This window comes from Amphiprion ocellaris, chromosome 20 (genome assembly GCF_022539595.1).
Source record: "Amphiprion ocellaris isolate individual 3 ecotype Okinawa chromosome 20, ASM2253959v1, whole genome shotgun sequence".
In the NCBI taxonomy this organism is placed as follows: domain Eukaryota; kingdom Metazoa; phylum Chordata; class Actinopteri; family Pomacentridae; genus Amphiprion; species Amphiprion ocellaris.
This window is the reverse complement of record NC_072785.1, coordinates 29778218-29799589: the sequence shown is the minus strand read 5'-3', so window position 1 is coordinate 29799589 and position 21372 is coordinate 29778218. Positions and strand designations below refer to the sequence as shown.

The 21372-nt window shown below is 34.6% G+C and overlaps 1 protein-coding gene across 2 annotated transcripts in view; it reads right to left on the bottom strand.

Annotated features, from left to right (window-relative positions):
- The window catches only part of LOC111584144 (protein jagged-2-like), an 85454-nt gene that overhangs the window by 43213 nt on the left and 20869 nt on the right, over nucleotides 1-21372 (bottom strand). For both annotated transcript variants that reach the window (XM_023293398.3, XM_023293399.3), the window contains exon 3: nucleotides 11709-11766. In XM_023293398.3, the coding sequence (XP_023149166.2) occupies nucleotides 11709-11766 (58 nt within the window). The remainder of the gene's footprint in view (nucleotides 1-11708; nucleotides 11767-21372) is intronic.

Genomic DNA, 21372 nt, shown 5'->3' with positions numbered 1-21372 from the left:
AACAGAGGCGTGTAGCGGCGAGGTCTGCGAGGGCTTGATAACCGAGAAAGCTTTTACACTTTTCCTGCTCAGTGAAACGCTCCTCTGGCCTCCTTCCCCTCCAGGATATCCAGTGCCGACTCCATCCAAGCCGGCCGGAAATAATAAGAGACGGCCAGCGGGCGAGGAAGGGCGACATCGGAAAGACCCTTTAGCTTGTTCTCAAGGAACAGAAGCACCGTGACCCAGCAGGAAGAGCTGGACGGACGATTCGTCCTTAGTCTGCTGCCGAGTTCAGGAGTCAATTATAACCAGTTAAACAGACTACAGAAGCTAAAACTACCAGCTCTGACTTTAATTAGGTTTTTTTTTTGTTTTTTTTTTAATCATTTTTCTTTAAAATAACAGCAAATACTTGTAATTTAATCATCTTTTTTGACATAATTTTAAAAATAGTGTATTATTTTTTAAATATCGCACTAGTTACTATCGTACTAGTACTAGTTGATGTGGACATTATTTACACTTTTGGCCAGTTAACATGGAAATTTATATTTTTTTGATTTTATTATATTTTGTCTGTAATTTAACAAAACAGGAAAAAATCTGTAAAATAAGTTTTAAAAAATTCACTACATGTTCAGTTTTATTATACATAATACATAAATGTTTAAAATTAAATCACCTTTTTGTTGCAAAATAACGCTATATGTATTTATTTATTTATTTATTTTTTTATATACATATATATATATATATATATATTTTTTTTTTTTGTGATTTTATTAGATTATTTTAGATGGAAAAAATCTGCAAAACAAGTTTTAAAAAAATTGCTATATTTCCATTTTTAGTATACAGAAATTTTCTTTTAAATAACAGCAAATATTTGTAATTGAATTATGTTTTTGTCAAACATTTTAAAAAATAGTGTACTTTTACATTACTTTTTAGATTTTTTAAAATATTATTTTGTAATTGTACTAGTTACTATGTGTAATTAAACAAAATTCAGAAAAATATGTAGATTAAGTTAAAAAATTAGTTACAAATTGAAATTTTTGACAGACATTATTTACACTTTTGGCCAGTTAACATGTGAGAATTTATATTTTTTGTGATTTTATTAGATATTGTCTGTAATTAACAAAACAGGGAAAAAATCAGTAAAATAAGTTATAATAATTTAAAAAAATCACTATATTTCCATTTTTATTACATACAATACATAAATGTTTGTAATTTAATTACCTTTTTGTTGCCAAATAATTCTATATTCATTTATATATTTTTTTGTGATTTCATTAGAGGGGAAAAAAAATCTGTAAAACAGTATTTTCATTTTTATTTTTTGAAACTTTTCTTTTAAATAACGGCAAATATTTGTAATTCAATTATGTTTTTTTGTCAAATACTTTTAAGTGAAGGTAGAATAAAATAAGATAAAATAAAATGAAATAAAATAAGGTAAAATAAAATGAAATAAAATGGAATAAAACCAAATGAAATAAAAAAAACAATAAAAATAAGACAATACAGAATATTAGAGTAAAAGGTGAGGATTAAATACAATAAAATAAAGTTAAACTAAATTAAATTAAATTAAATGAGATAAAAAAAAAAAAAACATCATTAATCCCCAGTGGGAAATTAAGTCGTTACAGCCGCATGGACATTAAAATACAGTAGTAAACAATAAGACAACATAGAATATTAGGGTAGAAAGTAAAGGTAAAATAAAATAAGTTAAAATAAACTAAATAAAATTAAAATAAACTTAAATAAAATAAAAATTATTAAAATGAAGTGAAATAAAAAAAACAACAAAATAAAATAAAACAGAAAAAATCAACAGAACATCGAAGAGTGACAGAATGTGTTTAGATGTGAAAATGACCTGAGAAGGTCCAGAGAAAAGCTAAAACTCTTCTCTACTTTTGTGTTATTGTCTTATTTTGACCTCAAATCATAATAATTCATCTATATGTTCAGTTTAGTGAGGATATTAACTGTTAAAATGAAGAGTTTTAAAAAAAAATAAATAAATGCGTTTATTCATTAAATGTTCATTAAAATGTACTTTTTACGGTATTTTATGGTCTTTAATCACCATCAGCGGCGACTAATTCTGCCTCCAGCGTCGTAGTAGAAGTGAAATCCGGCTCGTATTCCTCTGAGTGTATTTTAATATCGTTGGCGGAGCTGCAGAAGTTGGACGAATCCATTTTCACACTGTCCTGATTTAGTGGGTCTCAGCGAGAGTTAACACACTGCCACAGATTCCAACTCCACGCCCACCACCTGAAACACTCCGAGCTGCTCATCTCCAGCAATTAGAGGTAAAAATAAAGACCAATGGAGCGCTGAGAGCGTGGAGGAGGCTGCTTGTTACCAGGGAGAGCACCAGAGCGAGGTCGTTTACAGCCGATTATATAAACACAGCAGCTGATCAACCAAAAGAGTTTATTAAGGCACCAGAGTTTATCCAGCAGGTTCACTGAACGCTGCAGACGGACCGTTAGACACCTTTAAACAGCTTCTAACGGAGCTCATCTCCTGTTTTCATTCACCTAACATCCCATAATTTAATTAGAAAAATGCAGTATCCAGTAAAAAATAAAAACCTGCAAAGAAATTATGGAAATCTGGCAGAACAGGTGCCAGAAAAACGTGTTTAAAAAATGTAAAAACTGAAAATAGCAACAAATGTAAGAAGAATATTATAGTTTTAAGCAGATTTAAACAGAGTAAAACTGTCATTTTATGGTCACACATTATACAAAAACAAATGTGTAAAAATACTGATTTTCTATGTGGAGGTTATTTATAGTTTAGGCCAGTTAACATGTAAATTTATATGTTTTTTGTGATTTTATTAGATTTTTAGGGAAAAATGAGTAAAATAAGTTAAAAATTAATTAATAAATTAATTTATTAATAATAATAATCCTGAAAATAATATTAATCTTGATATTTTAAAAAATCTGTAAAATAAGAAAATAAAAAATAATTAATTAAATTTATTAATATACTACTACTACCAGTACTACTACTACTACTACTAATAACAATAACATTATTAATAATAATTTTGATATTTTTTAAAAAATCAGTAATTTTACCGGTTACTATCTGTAACAGAGAAAAATATGTAAAATTCCCCAAAAAACTATTTACAGTTTTGGCCAGTTGACATGTGAATTGATATCTTTTTGGTGATTTTATTAGTTTTGGCTATAATTTAACAAAACAGGAATAAAAATCTGCAAAATAAGTAAAAAAAAAAATCACTATATTTACATATACATACATATATATATATATATATATATATATATATATATATATATATATATATATATATATATATATATATATATATATATATATATATATATATATATATATATATATAATGGCACAAATGTTTGTAATTTAATTCTCTTTTTTGCCAAATAATTTTTAAAAAGTGTACTTTTATGGTTAAATATTTTTAAAGATGTTATTTACAGTTTTGGTCAGCATATTTGTTAAGGGTGGCACTTTTTTCCTATGTTTTTGCAAGTTATTTACGTAATTTAACCAAATCTGTAAAGCAGCAGTAAAATAAAGTTAAAACTGTTAAATAAACATTATTTCTACCCTTCATTAATGTTGAACTAGGAGCAGTTCAAACAAAATTTTTCCATTACAGCTTGTTGTTTTAGGAGCATGACGAGGTGAAAGTGAACTTCAATCATCTTCAACGTTATCTCATCTTTTATCGAACGGTTTATAAAGTACCTGAGAAAACACCTGGAAGGATGATTCAGTGATGACAGCCTTGTTGTCACGCTTTGGTTTCCAGAGCAAGCATTAAAAACTCTCCCAGCAATAAAATGATCACTTCGTAAACACTTAAAATGCAGAAATGACCAGCAGCTGCTTTTATCCACCTGAGGATTAGTTCCGGCCTGCTTCACTCTACTGGAGATAAAACTTCAGGTAGATCCATGGAAACAACGAGGAGCCATAAACACCACCAACCAACTATCAGATGCCATAAATCTGTCCACTGCTGCAGCGTGACACCGCTTGCCAAGAGAAAATCACCCATCGATGAACATGCAAATCACTTTTTTCCATCACTGTGTGAATTTAAACTGCTTGTCAGGACATAAATGAAGCCGTTTCTGTGACCATAAGATACCAAAAATCGATGCATAGGTTCAGCTTTTTCTCTAAAATGTTTCAGTTTGTCTTATTTTCTTTCCCGTGTCACTGCATTATTGTTCCATCCGGACGTTTTTGGTTCCATTTATTGGTCGGCTGCCGCTTTAGAAAACGGCGTCGACACCAAAGTTGAGTCCAGAAGTTTGAAAAGACTTGCAAAGTCAACCATTCAAATTCCAACCAAGCAAAAAGATGGGTTGGACACTTTGTAAAGTTCAGATGTCTTAACATAAAACATTAAAAGAACATCTAGATAAGACTTTAAGTTTTCTGACAATTTCTGCCAGATATGTGGCTCATAAAACCTGAAACCTGGTATTGTTGGACTTTAGATATGGAGCATCATGACAAAGACTTCTAGTCCTTGATCTACTGGGGAAACGTTCCTAACACTGGCTGGTTGATTCAACCAAGATGGTAAAATTACATGTCTGTAACTGGAAACCAGACATAGGAATCGATCACCGATACTGTTATTTCTATTGATCAGTTATCTCAAAAATAAATTCAATGTGCTCTTTTAGCTGTGATTCAACTACTCTGTGGTCTCAGCAATGCCCCGCCCACACCTCTCTCTGATTGGCTGCTACACATCACGACTAGCTGCCAATCATAAACATTGTTTACACAGCGAGACAGATGAGCACATTTTCTAAGGGGAGCAGCTCTGGTTAATTAGAAGAGCTGTTTGAAGATGAGGTAGCTGAACTGCTGATGATGCTAGGCTACGGCTATTGTTAAAATGCTAGCTGTGCCTGTTAGCCTGCAGCTAATGCTATCTGGAGCACCGTAACATCTTTCTAAAGTCAGATTAACTTTAAAAATCTGTTCTTACTGACAGACATGAACAAGAAGCACAAACATCTCCACAAATCTGGAGATTAGCTACTTTCACAGCGGCTACGGTTATTGCTAAGAGGTTAGTTGTGCCTGTTAGCCTGCAGCTAATGCTATCCAGAGCACCGTAACATCTTTCTGAAGTCAGACTAACTCTAAAACGCTGTGCTAACCGACAGACATGTCATCCTAACACAGACACAACCTGCACAAACTGAAAACAAACATCTCCACCAATCAGGACAATAGCGGCTACGGCTATGCTAACGGCTAGCAGCTAAGCTAGAATACAGATACATTGGAATTCCTTGTTTTCTTTCTTTCTTTATGTACAAAGAAAAATAAAATAATGAAAGAGGCAAGGGCAGAAACATAAAAATAAAATAAGTATACATTATAAAAAAAGAGCATTTTGTATAAAAAGAAGTTTTTAAAAAAGGCTAACGGCTAGCATCTAAAGTTAGGAGGCAGCCACAGATTTCCCTGAAATGGAGTATGGAAAACAATAATTAATAAAGCTTTAAGATCTGAACCTCAGTGGGAAATAAAAGTAATAGAAAAGCAAAAGATTCATGAAACAAACTGTTACTGATCTCAGTTAATCGACTTCACAATAAACAGAAGAGCGCTGTAGCGTCACGTGATGCTCAAGCGTCCTGTTTCTGTTGCACATATTCAGCTGCAGCAATCCTAATTAATAATGACCATTTAAATAAATTTTATTCTGACCTTAAAACAAACCTATTTTTTAATGCATTCATTCAGGAAAAAATGCTTTTTTAACTGCATAATAATAGAATTTCCAGCATTTTTTAAAGCTCTCAGAGTGTTTTGGAGCCTGAATCCTGCTCAGATCCTCCTGCCAAGACAGAAACTGAACTTTAAAACACTTTCGACACACTGAGCTGCGTTATTTAGAAAAACAGTTGAGTGTGTAATCAGGACTTGTGCTGGCAAACAATCAGACGATCCAGTTTGGGCAAAACCAAACTTGATCTGGACGTCCTGAGGTCTTCTGGCTGCACACCTGGAAGGATGGGAACTCTCTCTCTCTCTCTAATTCTGTTACAGCATCGCTAATGCTCGCTCCACCCCAGTCACAGCTGGATGCTACAAGTCGCTGCCTGCTCTCTGACGCAGTCCACAGTCATTCCCAAAAACCGAGGAAATCCCAAACTGAGGCAGGAAAAACACGAGTGAGTAAACAAAGCGAGGAGTAAATGATGGAAAAACACTCAGGGATTTCTGCTTTTTATAGGCTATATTTTAATGATTTACTGTTATCGTATAGATTTCCACTGTTTTGTTAAATCAGATGAGCCAAAAATGACCACAGAAACAAGAAAGTGAAAAAATATGAAATTACAACAAAATTACACAAAACAAGCAGACAACTGATTGATTCAAAATCAGCTAAAAATACACCCAAAATGACGATTAAATGACACCAAGTAACATAATGACAAGGAACAGAACAAAAGACAACAAAAGAAAAAAATAAACCACAAAAAACACAAACTGACAATGTAAATGACAAAAAATAAGCCAGCATAATCTCAAAAAGAAAAAAAATACAGATTAACTGGCCAAAAAGGGCCTAAAATGTAAATAATGACCACAAGTGCCATTAACTGGCACAAAAACCTTTGTCATGGTGTCCCTTTACTAGCTAAACCGCCACTCTGCTTGCTAACATAAACTGTCTGGAGTCAAAGTGGAAAATCAAAAAAATATTTTACAAATTACATTTTCCCTGTTATATTTATTTATATTTTATATTTATTTAATGTATTATTTTATTTTTATTAGATTATAAATAATGTCTAGTAAACTCACAAAGATTTATTTGTGTGTTCACTTGAGGGCCAAAACCGTAAAAAAAAAAAAAAAAAAAATTCAAAATTATTTTACAGATTTGATTTTACCTTATTATTGATTTATTTATCTTCCCCCTATTTTATATGAAGAAAGATTTATTTACATGTTCACATTAGGGAGAAAACGCGGCCAAAAATGCAAATAATGTTCCACATTAAAAATTACCTTGGTAGTTTGTTTTTTCCTGTAAATTCACAAAAAAATTATATTTACATGTTGATTATGGGAGGAAAATTGCACATAATCTGCATTTTTATGAATACTTATTTGTTCCTTTATAATGCAGGACTGTAAAATTACACAATTTTTGTATTTCAATAATAAAAAATAGTTATTTAGAATGATAAAATATAATTAAAAATATTTTCTGCATACAGTTGTGCTCATAAGTTAACATTCTCAGGCAAAATTTGTGAAATATTGTGCATTTATTTTAGAAACAATGTTTGATCATGGAAAAACTTTTCTTTCATTTAGGGTCAGACAAAGTTATTTATTATCACGTAATTGTATTTACTCTGATCATTCATGTTTTTATTAAAGAATGGTAAAGATTTCACATATTCTGCCAGAGGGGATGTAAACCTATGAAAGCACCTGTATAAATCAGCTAAAATATCATTATTTTACAGATATTTTCCTATTTTTTGAGCGTTCTTTAACAGATTCCTGCGCTCCAGCGGGTAATTGGGCATATATTTTTAGCCGAGCTGTGTGACTTCTAATCCGGCCGTCGAGTTTCTGTCTGACACCAGACTTGGCTGCTGACAGACTCACTGACAGACTCAGGTCTCAAAGTCGGTCCAAGTCTGCAAGACGGGACGGTGGTGGAGACGTCAGCGCCTCCCGAAGCCTCCGACCCCCCAGGATAAATAAAGCCTCCTCCAGTCATCACAGCAGATCTACAGGAGGCATGGCAGCCTGGATAGCAGAGTGGCGTGCGGTAGCCGGACAGCTGCCGGGACGCTAATTAGGGTCTGTAATTAATGGCTTAACAAGGCGGGCTTAATATAGAGGAGAGCCGAAAACAGCCCGAGTGACTCTGAGGAGGGCGAGAAGAAGAAGAAGGGGAGATGGAGGCTGGAGAGGCGTAAATAAACCGGCTGTCAGTCACATGTCACTACACTGCATGAGCACGCTGAAGGTTTGTTGGACGGCGGCTGATTTTCTGCAATGTCATTATAAAAACCGGCATGTTTAGACAGAGAGGTTTTCTCAGGAGACGGAACACAAATTCTGTTCAGTCAACCGGTTCATACCAGGCCTCCAGAATCACATTTTACATCAGTTTCACCCAAAATCTTATAAATTTTCCTGATTAAATGACACGTTTCAATAACACATCATGTCAATAACTGTAAACAGTTTTACAAAAATCTCTCATCATTTTTTTCACTTAATGACACATTGCAAGAGTTGCCTTTATGTCAGCTCCCCTACACACCGGTATTTACACCATGTTTGTTAAATTTCATGGACATGACCAAGACATTAACGTAGGTAAAATGCAACTCTGTTTTTGTCCACAAGAACGTGTTTTGGCAGGTACCATTAACCGGCACAGAAGACCTTGTCATGGTGCCTGCTGTTAGCTAAATGCCCACAGTGCTCTCTGCTTACTAACATGAACTGCTAATAGTCCGAATGGGGAGTTTTTAACAGTAATTATTTTTAATAATTTTCTGCCATTTTACAGATTTCCCATTTTGTTAAGTTAGAGATAACATCTAGTAAAATTACAGACAAAAAATAACTAAAAAAAAACCCAGAAAAAATGCAAGCAATGTCCACATCAAAAAAGTGGGTATTTTTACAAATGCTAACTGCTTCTTTTGCAACATCTCACCATTATATTATATATATTGTTTTAAAATCTGCTAAAATAGATTTATTTTACAGATATCTCCCATTGGAAAAATAAATAGACCAAAAATCTGCATTTTTATAAATAATTGTTTATTCTTTTACAACATTTGACCATAAAATTCACACTTTATTTTTGCTGTATTTAAATCTACAAAAAAATACATTATTATTATTATTATTATTATTATATAAATATTTGCTGGTATAATTAAACTTTATTATTATTATTATTATTATTATTATTATTATTATTATTATTATTATTATTATTATTATTATTTTACAAATATTTTCTGGTATTTGAAAGAAAAAATATGTATGATAAGGACTGAAAAATGATAAATAATTTTTTAACTGTTGCTTTACAGATTTCTCCTAATTGTTAAATTAGACAATACCTAGTCCATATCAGTAACAAAAAAAACTTTCTCAATCATCAAATAAGCAATAGTTTGACTGTAAAACGACACTATTTTTTTTTTTTACTGATTTCAAACCATTTGCTGTTATTTGAAAGTGAATGTATATGAAGGACTGAAAAATGTTAAAAAATAAATGTAACAGTTATTTTCACAGTTTTTGAACATTACATGTTCATTACTGATGATTAAACTGTAATCACTTTTGTACATAAATGGTTTTTGACATGAGAATATAATTCGGGCCTGAACCTCTATAAATGTAATAAAGGGCCTGACAGGGTTCACAGCTGATAATTAGATTCCGTAACGGGGCTTTTCCTGCACGGAGGAATGTTTGGCGTCGCCCCAAAGATGTTTTAGGCAGCGCCAAAGGAAAACCATCTGCGCCAGAAAGATAAGAATGGAGATGGAGAGAGTGGTGACTGTAGTTTCTTTTACTCAAGCAAAAACACGCACATTTCTGTTGAACAAGGTGACGCAGGCTGAATATTACCACGTCCTGACCCCACAAAGTCCCATTCTGAGCTATGAAACACATTACATTCTGGATTCACATTCAGTTCTGGCAGCTGTTTGAGCTAAAAACTCCAACTCTGACTAAGACTTATTGCCTCTACAGCAACATCCGATACAGAAACAGCAGCACGGGAGAAAGATTAAGGAATCTGGAGCCATTTCTGCGAATGTTAACGCTAGATTAGAAACTCGATTTCTACGTTGGTGGCACTAAAACACAACAAAGGAGTTGCTGCTGGCAGGTAGGAAGGTGGGTGAGGTCACGGTATCCTAAATCATCTTGTCTTTGAAGGAAGCCAACACCTAACGAAGCGCTGTTCTATCACAGATTACATCCCTCGATTAACCTTTCTCCCTCGGAGCAGTGCTGAAAGACAGACCTGAGATCAGAGGAGCATGTGCAAACAGGAGGCAGCTGTATACTAATGAAGCTGTGTGCAGGCAGGTTGGAAATGAGCTCAGTGGCCTTTCAGGTATCTGAACGGTTCACACGGTCAACGCTGATGACTTCCCAGGCGGCGTTCTCATGCACGTCATCTGTGCTGACTTGATTAATGTGTTTTAATTCACAATCCGACACATTTACCAGTTCATATCAGGGTTTCGTGTTGGCTGCACCCAAAAAAAAATCATATTTTTCTCACGAAATAACACATTTTAAGGGTTACCTTCTTGTCAGTTCCCCCTACACACTGGTGATTCCTTAACACGTGATGTTTTGTTACTTTTCAAGAGCGAAATCTAGGACATGAAGTCCGTAAAATGCAGCTCTTCTTTGGCAGGCACCATTTACCGGCACAGAAGACCTTGTCTTGGTGCCTGTTACTAGCTAAACCCCTCCAATGTTCTCTGCTTGGCAAGATATTGGACTAGAAATACAACATATGGAATGACAACAAGTCCAGAAACACCTACACAGCAACTTGTGGGACCAAACACCAAAACAATAACTGATAGCGTGAACAATTAAATATCGATTCAGCTGATCTTCTAAGAACTCAAGCAACCAAGCTGGACTCAAAACCATAGTAACCTGTCAGCCAAACCTCAGTCTGGCACCAACACTGCAATCTGCTTCAGTGCAAAAAGTATAAAAGTATAAAGCTATGACAAACTTAAGTAGAAGCAAACACAGAGGGCAGAAAATATGATTTAGAGAGAAACACATGCAAATATATTCTTAACTAACCCTCTTAGCCCTAAAACTTTTCTTTTTTTTTTTTCAATCATCAAAATGACAACATTTATCAGCAAGCAAATGTGGGAATTTTAACATTCTCGTGTTTTTTTTTAACTAATCCTGTGTGATAAACCAAAAAACAAATCTAAGCTTAAAATCATGATAGTGTCTCATCAAAATCACTTTTTTTGACATGTCTCATTTAAAAAATTGCCAAAAATTACCTATTATTTCTAATCAAAGTCTGTAAACAGAAAATTCTGCGATTCTCAACGCAACTGTGAAGCCATGACCGACTCAGCTGTGACCAACAGGCAGGTGACAAAAATTCAAAGAGTTCTCAGGTTGAACTGCAGGCAGTGTTTCCACAGAGCAGAGAGAAAAATCAAACCTACAGGATCAATAAAATAAATGCAGCATGACTCAGAAACAGTGAACAGAGGAGCAAGTTGTTGGAGATACATTCAGCATGGAGAAACATCTTTCTACACATGATGCTGAGTTGTATGTTTGTAGGGGATGTAAAAATGTCAATAGTTTATTATCTTTAGTATGTAGAGCCACCTTTATCAAGTGTTTGTAGCATCTGTGGACCAGTTATGCTTCCATTTTTATTAACTAAATAATCCAAAAAAATCAACGTTTCTATGATTTACGGTGTTATAACTGCACAGGTGACATTTCTGAGTTCTTCTTCATGGTTGTGTTTCCATAGAGGTGCAGGATTTTACATTGCAGTGAGAAATGAGTCCACAGTGGGTAAAAATGAGCCAGGACCCAGAAGCTGTTTGGGTTTGGGAGGGTTAACGGAGTCTTACCGTTGCTGTGGGTGCCGTTGTCTCGGTCCCAGGCCTCCACTATCACAGTGTACGCTCTCTGAAACAGAAACAGGAGGTCAGAGGTTATCGCAGTTCAAACTCATACAGAAACACACTCAGACACTTCAAGACGTGGAGTTTGCGCAGAAACTCAGATAGGAGCCGCCGTCACTCATAAACAGACTGACACAGTCATATGTTGGAGGTGAGGAAGTGTGGGAAAGTCGGTCCTGTTCCCACACTGCTGTCACTGATTAGCCTCCAGGCTGGTTAACCAGTGCAGCAACACATTCACCTGGAAACCACCGCAGCACACTTTCTTCACATTCCCCCTGCCTTTTTATTATGATAATCCGCTTTCTGAGCCAAAAAACTGAGCCCAGTTTCGTCAGCTCTGTGGGGACAGATGGAGCTCCTGGAACTGGGGTTTGATGGCTTGCTCAGGGGCGCTTTGTGTGCTAATGTATCGATCGTCTGATGGGGAAATTCATTTCTCAGCTCGTCTCTGCGGGGATCTGGCTCCGAGCCTTCAGGGTCAAGTGTTGGAGGATGATGGAATCAGTGCTGCTAAGGGTTTCTTGCAAAATACTGCAGAAGGGCTGAACAATTCACTGAAATACTATCCAAATCAACACATTTTTCAGTTTTTCAAGAGAGAACGTGTTGTGACATATCTTTATAAATGAAGCATCGTGGTGCTGAGTTTGCTCCCTAGATGTAAGGAAATAATTTATTTGGTAAAGACTGCAGCCAAAAATATAATTTTTACATTTGTTTTAGTGAAAAAGAACGCAAAAATTAACAAGATGATCAAAAACAAAGTTTGGTTGAGGTTAGTTGGAAAAATGACTTTGTTAGGGTTTGGGTTCAAATACAACTATTTCACTACATAACTGAACCTTCATTTTCTGGGTTACAAGGGTGACAAATCTCATCTCATATGTAAGCACATCAGGAAGGTAATAAATAAACTGCAAACATTCATCAATTAGAAACCTATTTCTGCTATGATCCGTTAGAAACGACTCTTAAAACACACCTGGAAATACACAGTAGTTGCATAGGAAGGTCGAAATTTGAACTCCTGCACTGAATATCCCCATGTTGAAGACATTTTCTTCCATCATTTAGCAAAATATGCCAGACAGTGCAACATATCAAAGTTCAATGATTGACTCCAACTCTAAGAGTTGGAAAGTTTCAAAACTTAGTTCTATAAACAGGTTGAAACTACCAACATGACCACAGAAAGTTCAGATTCTTGAGACTTTTCTGTCAAGTTGCTCAAAAACGAAGGATGGTTAAGGTTAGGTGGCAAAATGATTTGGTTAGGGTTTGGGAAAACGTCATGATTACGCAACGTTGTTGTAATCTTATTGCACTATTCCATCAAAAAATGGGCCAAATGCGCACAACGGCCACCATGACAAAGACTTCTGTGACGCTTAATGGCCTCCGACCAGAACTCATGTTTAAAATCTCTATTTTTACAAATTGTAATTTGTTCTTTGACAGTAAAATAAACTAGTCTAAGAGTTGGAAAATTTCAAGACTTAGTTCTGGAAACAAGTTTAGATTGTTGAGTCTTTTCTAATTATTCAAAAACCAGAATGAATCTTCTGTAAATCTAACCAGAGCTAACCAAACTGAACACCTAAGATGCGTTTCATTGACAAATATTCAGTAGTTTCCTCTATTTGACTCTTTAATCTGCTGAAGTGAAGCTCATTTACAGAGATCCTCATTAAGTACCACCACAGTCCCACTAATTACATCTCGCTTTGTTGTGTTGTGTGCTCGTTGAAGCCCAGCGTGGCTGCACACTCTGCCCTACTTTCCAACTCCGTCGTCCCAACACCAACAAACTGCAGCTCCTCGGATTGTTTCAGGTGCGAAGCTCGGACTTTTTTTTTCTTTTTTCTTGCAAACAAACGGCGCTGGATTTTGCCGTCTGTCGACCACAGGAGGCCGGACAAGCAGCTGTGAGTTCCCATGACCCGAGTGTGACTCCTGGAGACCGAAGGCTGTGGGGGAGATTACAGGGGAGGCAGCGGGGGAGATTAGAGGCACTGAAAAGCAGCACAAAGGTGCTCAGCTCCGGCCCTTTATGGAGCTTTAAAGGGAGGTTCAGGCGGTTCAGGAGACGCTGAATCACCAGTCAGAGGAGGGAAGGTGGTGTTGATGCTTGTAACTACAGACTGGAGTCCAGGAAAACAAACGTAATTAACATTCTCTGCAGGAAATGACCACAAAATGGATGTTTTAACGTCCTTGCTGCTCCATCAGTGGCATTAGCAGTATATTAACATAGTATTAGCAGTGAGCTTGTCAATAGTTTGTGCAGCGTCAGGTTCAGTATCATGTGAAATATGCTGTTTTTTATGAAAAACATGTCAAAGTAACGTGCATTATTGCATTTTTTTCAGGTACAATATTCCAACTTCCTGTCCAATATTTCTTTATATGGGTGCTATAGTTCATTTTCCAGAGGCGAGATTCCCTTTTCCAGGTAAGATAGTTCATTTTTCAGATACAATATTTAATTTTCACCTTCAACATATCACTGTAAAGTGCGATATTGTATTTTTCATGTGCCGTACTTCAACTTCCTGTCCAATATTTCCTTATGCGGGTGCTATATTTGAATTTTTCAGGTGCAATATTATCTTTTTCAAGTGTAATATTTCATTTTTACCTACAACATATCAATGTAATGTGCAGTATTGTATTTTTCATGAGCATTATTCCAATTTCCTGTCCAATATTTACTTATAGAGGTGATACATTTCATTTTTTGGGAGCGATTTTTCAATTTCATGTGTAATAATTCAATGTAATTTGCAATATTTCATTGTACAAGTGCAAAAATTTTCTTTTTCAGATGAAATATTTAATTTTTCCAGAGCAATTTTTCAATTTAATGTGTGATATTTTAATGTGATGTGTAATATTTAATTTGTAAATGCGGAAAATTTTCTTTTTCAGGTGAAATATTTAATTTTCAGGTCGAACATTTCAATGCAATGTGTCGTATTTTATTAAATTACATTTAATGTGTATATTTATTTTAATTAAATTTAATGTGTATTGCTTCAAAGTAATTTCCACATTTAATTTCTAAATGTGCAATATTACATTTCTCTGGTGCTGTATTTTAATGTCAAATGTCACATTTTGTCAAATTACAGATTAAAAAAAACAGTAAAATCACAGGAAAAAACAGATTTTTTTACGTTAAATATATAAAACTGGTCAAAACTATAAATAAAGTCCACAACAAAAGAACAAATTTCTACAAACAGTAGTTTGCTCTTTGTTTTGCAGTGTTTGAGTGCAAAATGACACGATTTTTACTGCATTTAAATGTACCAAAAAGCACTATTTTACAGATGTTTGTCATTTTTTTGTCTGTTTTGTTAAATTACAGACAATATGCAGGATGAGCACAGAACAAAGTACAAATTTACACGTTGACTGTTCCAAAAAATAAAATAAAATAAAGAAAAGCAAGCTAAAATTGAAAATAATATTCACATTAAAACTGATGGTATTTAAATCAGCTAAAAATATTCAATATCTGACAGATTTGTTGTTTTGTTCCCACAGAATTTACAGTTTTTATACTATTTTTCCTGCCATTTTGGTACGACTGTCTAAAACATGCTACTCAACATTAAGACAAACTTGAGGCCAAAACAAATCAATAAATACACAGAAATGACTTGTATCTGAGGGGATGTTTTGAGAAAATCAACAACTTTGGGAGTTTCATGTGGAAATAAAGCAGCAGAGACTGAATACAGGGAATCATTTAGTTTCTGTGTTACGCTAAAATCCTGGAAAAACCAAACATCTCCGTCTCTCTCCTCGTGTCTTGCTTCAAGCCAGTAAATGTTTTCCCACTTTTAAATCTCCGGCACGCAAATCAAATGAAGCATGAAATCAAATGTGGGAAAATGTTTGCGGTAAATGTTCCAGACTGGTTTTCTGAGCCTGGAGGAGCGTTTCAGTCTCGATACTTCCCTCCAGGAAACGAGTTGGAGGTTTTCTAGACTTTTAATCAACAGAAATCAGGTCCATTCTTCGCTGTGAGACTTTAGGACTGCAGCAGTAAGAAACTCCGCAACAATTATGCAATAATTCACTGTAAAAAAAAAATTTTTTAACACTTTTAACTGTATTTTTAATCGATTTTCCACATTTTGTGATAATTACGAGTTACAAAAAATGACAGATAAAGGAATATTTTAAATAATCCCCATCAAAAAAAAAATGGGCCAAATGCCCCCAAGGAGCACCATGACAAAGACTTCTGTGATGCTTAATGACCTCCAACTAAAACTACAAATTTAACAGTAAAATTGCACCGTTTTCACTACATTTAAATCGGTAAAAAATATTTTTTTTTACAGATATTTGCCACGATTTGAAAGCACAATGATCTATATTTGAAATTGTAAAACATTATTTTACCTGTTATTTTTACACTTTTCCCTGTTTGGTTAAATTAAAGATAATATTTAGTAAAATCGCAGAAAAAAAAGCAATAATTTATATCTTACCCATTTAAAAAATGGGCCAAATGCCCACAATGGGCACCATGACAAAGACTTATGTGAAGTTTAATGACCGCCGACTAGAATTTGTGTTTCAAATTTCTATTTTGACAAATTTATCAGTAAAATCACACCGTTTTTCATTGCATTTACAGCAGTGAAAATTACTATTTTACAGATATTTGCCACTATTTGAAAGAAAAACTGTATATATTTAAGATTGTAAAATATTATTTTACCTGGTATTTTACAGATGTTCCCTGTTTGGTTAAATTACAGATATTATGTAGTAAAATCCCAGAAGAAATAAAATGTAATTTAATTATTAGGCCTGTACAAAATGTCCACATTAAAAATCAGTATTTTTTGCAAAGTAATTCATTCTTTGAATTTAGTATGACCAAAACTGTAAATAATATTCTCATAAAAAATTAGTATTTAAATCACCTAAAAGATATAAAATATTTGACAGATATTTGTGTTTTTTTTCACCATATATACAGTTTTTGGACCATTTTATCTAATATTTTTTGATATATTGTTGACCAAATATGCTGTCAACTGCCAAAAAAAAACCCAAACATTTGTCATAGTTTGCATCAGTGTTTTTGGGCCCTCTGAGCTGCCATAAAAGTAAAAACAAGTGTACTTTATCATAATCAATAATCTTTTCTGTGATACATTTTCAATGTGTGGACCCACAGACGGGGTACATCAGCCTCAGAGCTGCCAGATAAACACTGCTCATCTTCGGACTCGTGTCCTTGAAGACGAGGAGCTGGAGGACGGAACCTCATGAGTGTGTTTGTGTGTGATTTGTGGGAGGAAGGGTGAGGAGAAAAAAAGGGGTGAAGGCGTGTTGGGAGACACTCGACACCTCCGAAACCAATTTACAGCAGTCAGAGAGATTTGAGTTTTCATTAGAGGGATGACGCCTTGCCTTCCCTTCACCTGTTCAATGAATAAATTACTGCAGCGACAGCCGCCGGCGACTGCTGAGAATCTACCGATCAGACCGGAGCTGCTGCAGTTTTATTTATTAAACATGATAATGAGCTCAATAGTACAGAGTTCTTTTGTTTTTCAGTGTACCATTCTGGTTGCTGTTTTTCCTCAGAAAACCAACTAAACTGCAAGAAAAACCAACAGAGACACAATTATATGACATTAAACTGAAGTCAGAACTGTATTTTTACATAAAATGACTTCGTTTTTTCTGCTAAATGGTTAAAGAATCAAGATTTTAACTAAAAGATATCGACATGAAACTGCCCCCATCAATTACTTACAAGAAAGTGATTTTTTGTATTGAATGTCTTCTTAAATGAGGTAATATGCATGTAAAATACACCTATTTGCACAAATTTCAAAAGCAGAAATCTATATTTTTTAACAAAATCAGCTTCAAAATCCTTTTTCATTTGTTTTAGACACTAAAGTCAAAGGTTTATCTCTTTTTATCACTTCAATGAAAATATACTGTCAACAACCATAAAAACCCAATTTTTGTCATGTTTTTAGGAATAAAAGGTTAAATAAATCAGACTGTGGGTGATGAATAAGCAAACCGTTCTGTAAAAACCTTCAGAACATAGATATGACTAAATTTGGAGAGTTTGGTGGACGTAAGCGCAGTTGAAGTGAAAATATCTGGTTCAGAATATCAGAAAAAAAAGAGAAAAAAATCATCTTTAAACATATATAATGTAGTCTAACTGAAATCCACAGATGCACAGAGAAAAACTGTGGTAACATAAACTCCCAAGTGTGTATTTTCTGTCCATTAGTCTGAAAAAAACCATATCATCAAAGGAAAAAAGCTCAAAATCTTAGAATAATCCAGTTTGCTGAAGATTAGATTTGCTAGATTTGCTAGATTTGCTGCTCAGTAACTTGCTGCTGTTTTGGTGCAAAACACCATTTAAAGTGAGACTTTAACTCCTATTAGGATTAATTTTGCAGAAAAATGGCTAAAGCAACAAAAACATTTGAAACTACAGTGCTTGAAAAGACAGGAATGTATTTCTGTTTCAATGACTATACAGTGGATGTCACACTTAGTCGTAAATCTTTAGACGTCCACAACAACCGATAAAATGTCGCTGTGGCTGATGTGGAAATGTAGTCAGACTTTAACATCCAGGAAAAAAGTGGTTGCAGCAGACTATGAAGGACATTCCTCTCCCAGCAGTGGTTCCTAGTTCTTCCTTGGGAATCCCGAGGTGTTCCCAGGCCAGATGAGCTATGTAATCCCTTGAGTGAGTTCTAGATCTAATGCTAGTTGCTCGGAAAACCTCCAAACGGCGGTGCCAAGGAGAAAACATCCTAATCAGATGTTGAATCATCTCAGCGGACTCTTGTTGAGGCGACTCTCTTGATGTCCGAACTCCTCACGCTAATCTCTAAAGCTGAACCAGCAACCCTACAGAGGAAACTTCCAGAGCTCATGAGCACGAGTGAAGGTTTGAAATCCATCTCATCTCCACCACGACGGTCTGGTAAAATGTCCAAATCACTGGTAACACTGCTTCATTTTCCCAGGAAGTAATCCGTGAGTTTCAAGCAAAGAATCTTAGATTTGGAGATTCGCACTCAATGAAGCTAACACAATCACATCATCTGCAAAAAGCTGAATCGCAACTTTCAGAGTCTGTCCATAACCAAAAAAATTATGACATTGTTAAATTAACCAAAAATATGATCATATGATAGATATTTGCTGTTATTTGAAAGAAAAATGATCTAAAAATCACAGAAAAAAAATATACATTTATGTGATAACCTTCAAATAAAAAAGCTGAAACTGCAAAAATGCCCACATCAACACAAGAGAGAAAATTTCCAGACCACAACTGAAGTTTTGAGCTGGTAAATCCATCACAATGTTTCACCACAATGGTATAAAGTTTCCCAGGAAGTAATCCACCGGTTTCCAGAAAAGAATCTTAGATTTGGAGATTTGCACTAAATGAAGCTAACAGAATCACATCATCTGCAAAAAGTCGAATCGCGACACTGAGGTTCCCAAACCTTCAGACTCTGTCCATAACCACAAAATTACGACACTGTTAAATTAACTAAAAAAAATTATGTCCCAGATATTTGCTCTTATTTGAAAGAAAAATCATCTAGTAAAATCGCATAATAAAGTATAAATTCACATGATAACCGTAAAACAAACACGCCGAAACTGCACAAATTTCCACATCAACCCAACAGAGAAAACTTGAGACCTCATGACCACAAGTGAAACTTTGAGCTGGTAAATTCATCTCATGTTCACCATGATGGTCTAATTTTTCCTGGAAAGTAATCCACCAGTTTCCAGCAAAGAACCCTAGACTTGGTGCTTTATACTCAATGAAGCTAACAGAATCACATCATCTGCAAAAAGTCAAATTGCGACTCAGGTTCTCAAACCTTCAGACTCTGCCCACAAGCATAAAAGTATGACATAATTAAATTAACCAAAAATATAATTCTAGATATTTGCTGTCATTTGAAAGAAAAATTATCTAGTAAAATCATAGAAATTAGTATAAATTTATGTGATAACAATGAAATGAAGGTCAAAACTACAAAAATGTCCATATCAACCCAACAGAGAACTTTCAGACCTTTCCTTTTGACCACAAGTGAAGGTTTGAGCTGGTAAATCCATCTCATCTTCATCAAGGCGGTCTAAGTTTTCCCAGGAATTAATCCACCAGTTTAAAGCTTAGATTCGGAGCTTTGCACTTGGCTGCAAACTGCCGTAATAAGAGAATCACATCATCTGGAAAAAGTCGAATCGCGACACTGAGGTTCTCAAACCTTCAGACTCTGTCCATAACCACAAAATTGCAACATTGTTAAATTAACCAAAAATATCATTTTATTCCAGATATTTGGTGTTACTTGACAGAGAAAATATCCAGTAAAATCACAGAACAGATAGGAACATAATCCCATCATCTGCAAAAAGTCAAAACATGATGCTGAGGTTCCCAAACCTGCATACTCCAAAAAATTAGTGCATGGTTAAATTAACCAAAAATATCATTATATTCCAGATATTTGCTGTTATTTGAAAGACTAATTATCTAGTAAAATTGTAGAAAAAATTACAAATTCACGATAACAGTGGAAAAAAAGGTCGAAAATGCAAAAATGTGCACATCAAAAATCTGAATTTATAAATAGTAATGAATTATTTTACAATATTTGAAGATAAAATTACAATTTTTTATTGTTTTCAGATCTGCCAAATATGATTACTCCACACACATTTGCTGTTATTTCAAAGAAAAATGATGTGCATTAAAGAGAAAAGTTGCCTGTAAAAAGAGGAAAAAAACAAACTGTAAGGAATGCCCACATATATAGTAATTCTTTCTTTTACAATAAAATCACAGTTTTTCTGTATTTAAATTAGATAAAAATATAATTATTATACAGATATTTTATGTTATTTTCACATTTGTTACAGTTTTGGAACAGCACAGTAGTCTGCATTTTTTCTTACATATTTTTTCATTTTTTTTTACAGTGTAGGATTTAAATCGTTAATATGTCTGTATGTCTTATATGTAATCTTTTTTGTTTTTTTATACTGAAAATTACTTTTTTTTTTTAAGTGCTTTCGAAGTAAAGATTGAAGTGAAATGTTCCTTTAATTGAAAACTCCCAGCAGCAGGGGATTGATAATTGTTAATAATTTAGAAAAAAATAAACCCCAAGACCCAATTAGCAACTTTCCTGGGTTGTGATGAGAGGAGGAAGAAAAAAATCAGATAATAAAGTCGGCGCTAACACCTGTCACGTCACACCTGTTCGCCTGCTGCCATGAATAAATCATGTGTCTGCCGGTTAATTTAGCTCGTTATTAGCGGAAACCAGCCCAGCACCACCTTTTCTCCCCGAGGACGCCGCGCTCAGACTGCGAATCTAATCAAAGCTAATCTAATCAGGTCTTCGCACAAATGACCCACTTCATTTTTCCCACACCAAACCCGTAAAACGCTATTTCTGGAGCCGCAGGTCACGGTGGCGGAGAGGAATTCTCTCAATTAGTCTTTCATAGTAAATCAAGAGAGAGAAAATACCGCCTTAAATCCGTTACCTGCTCC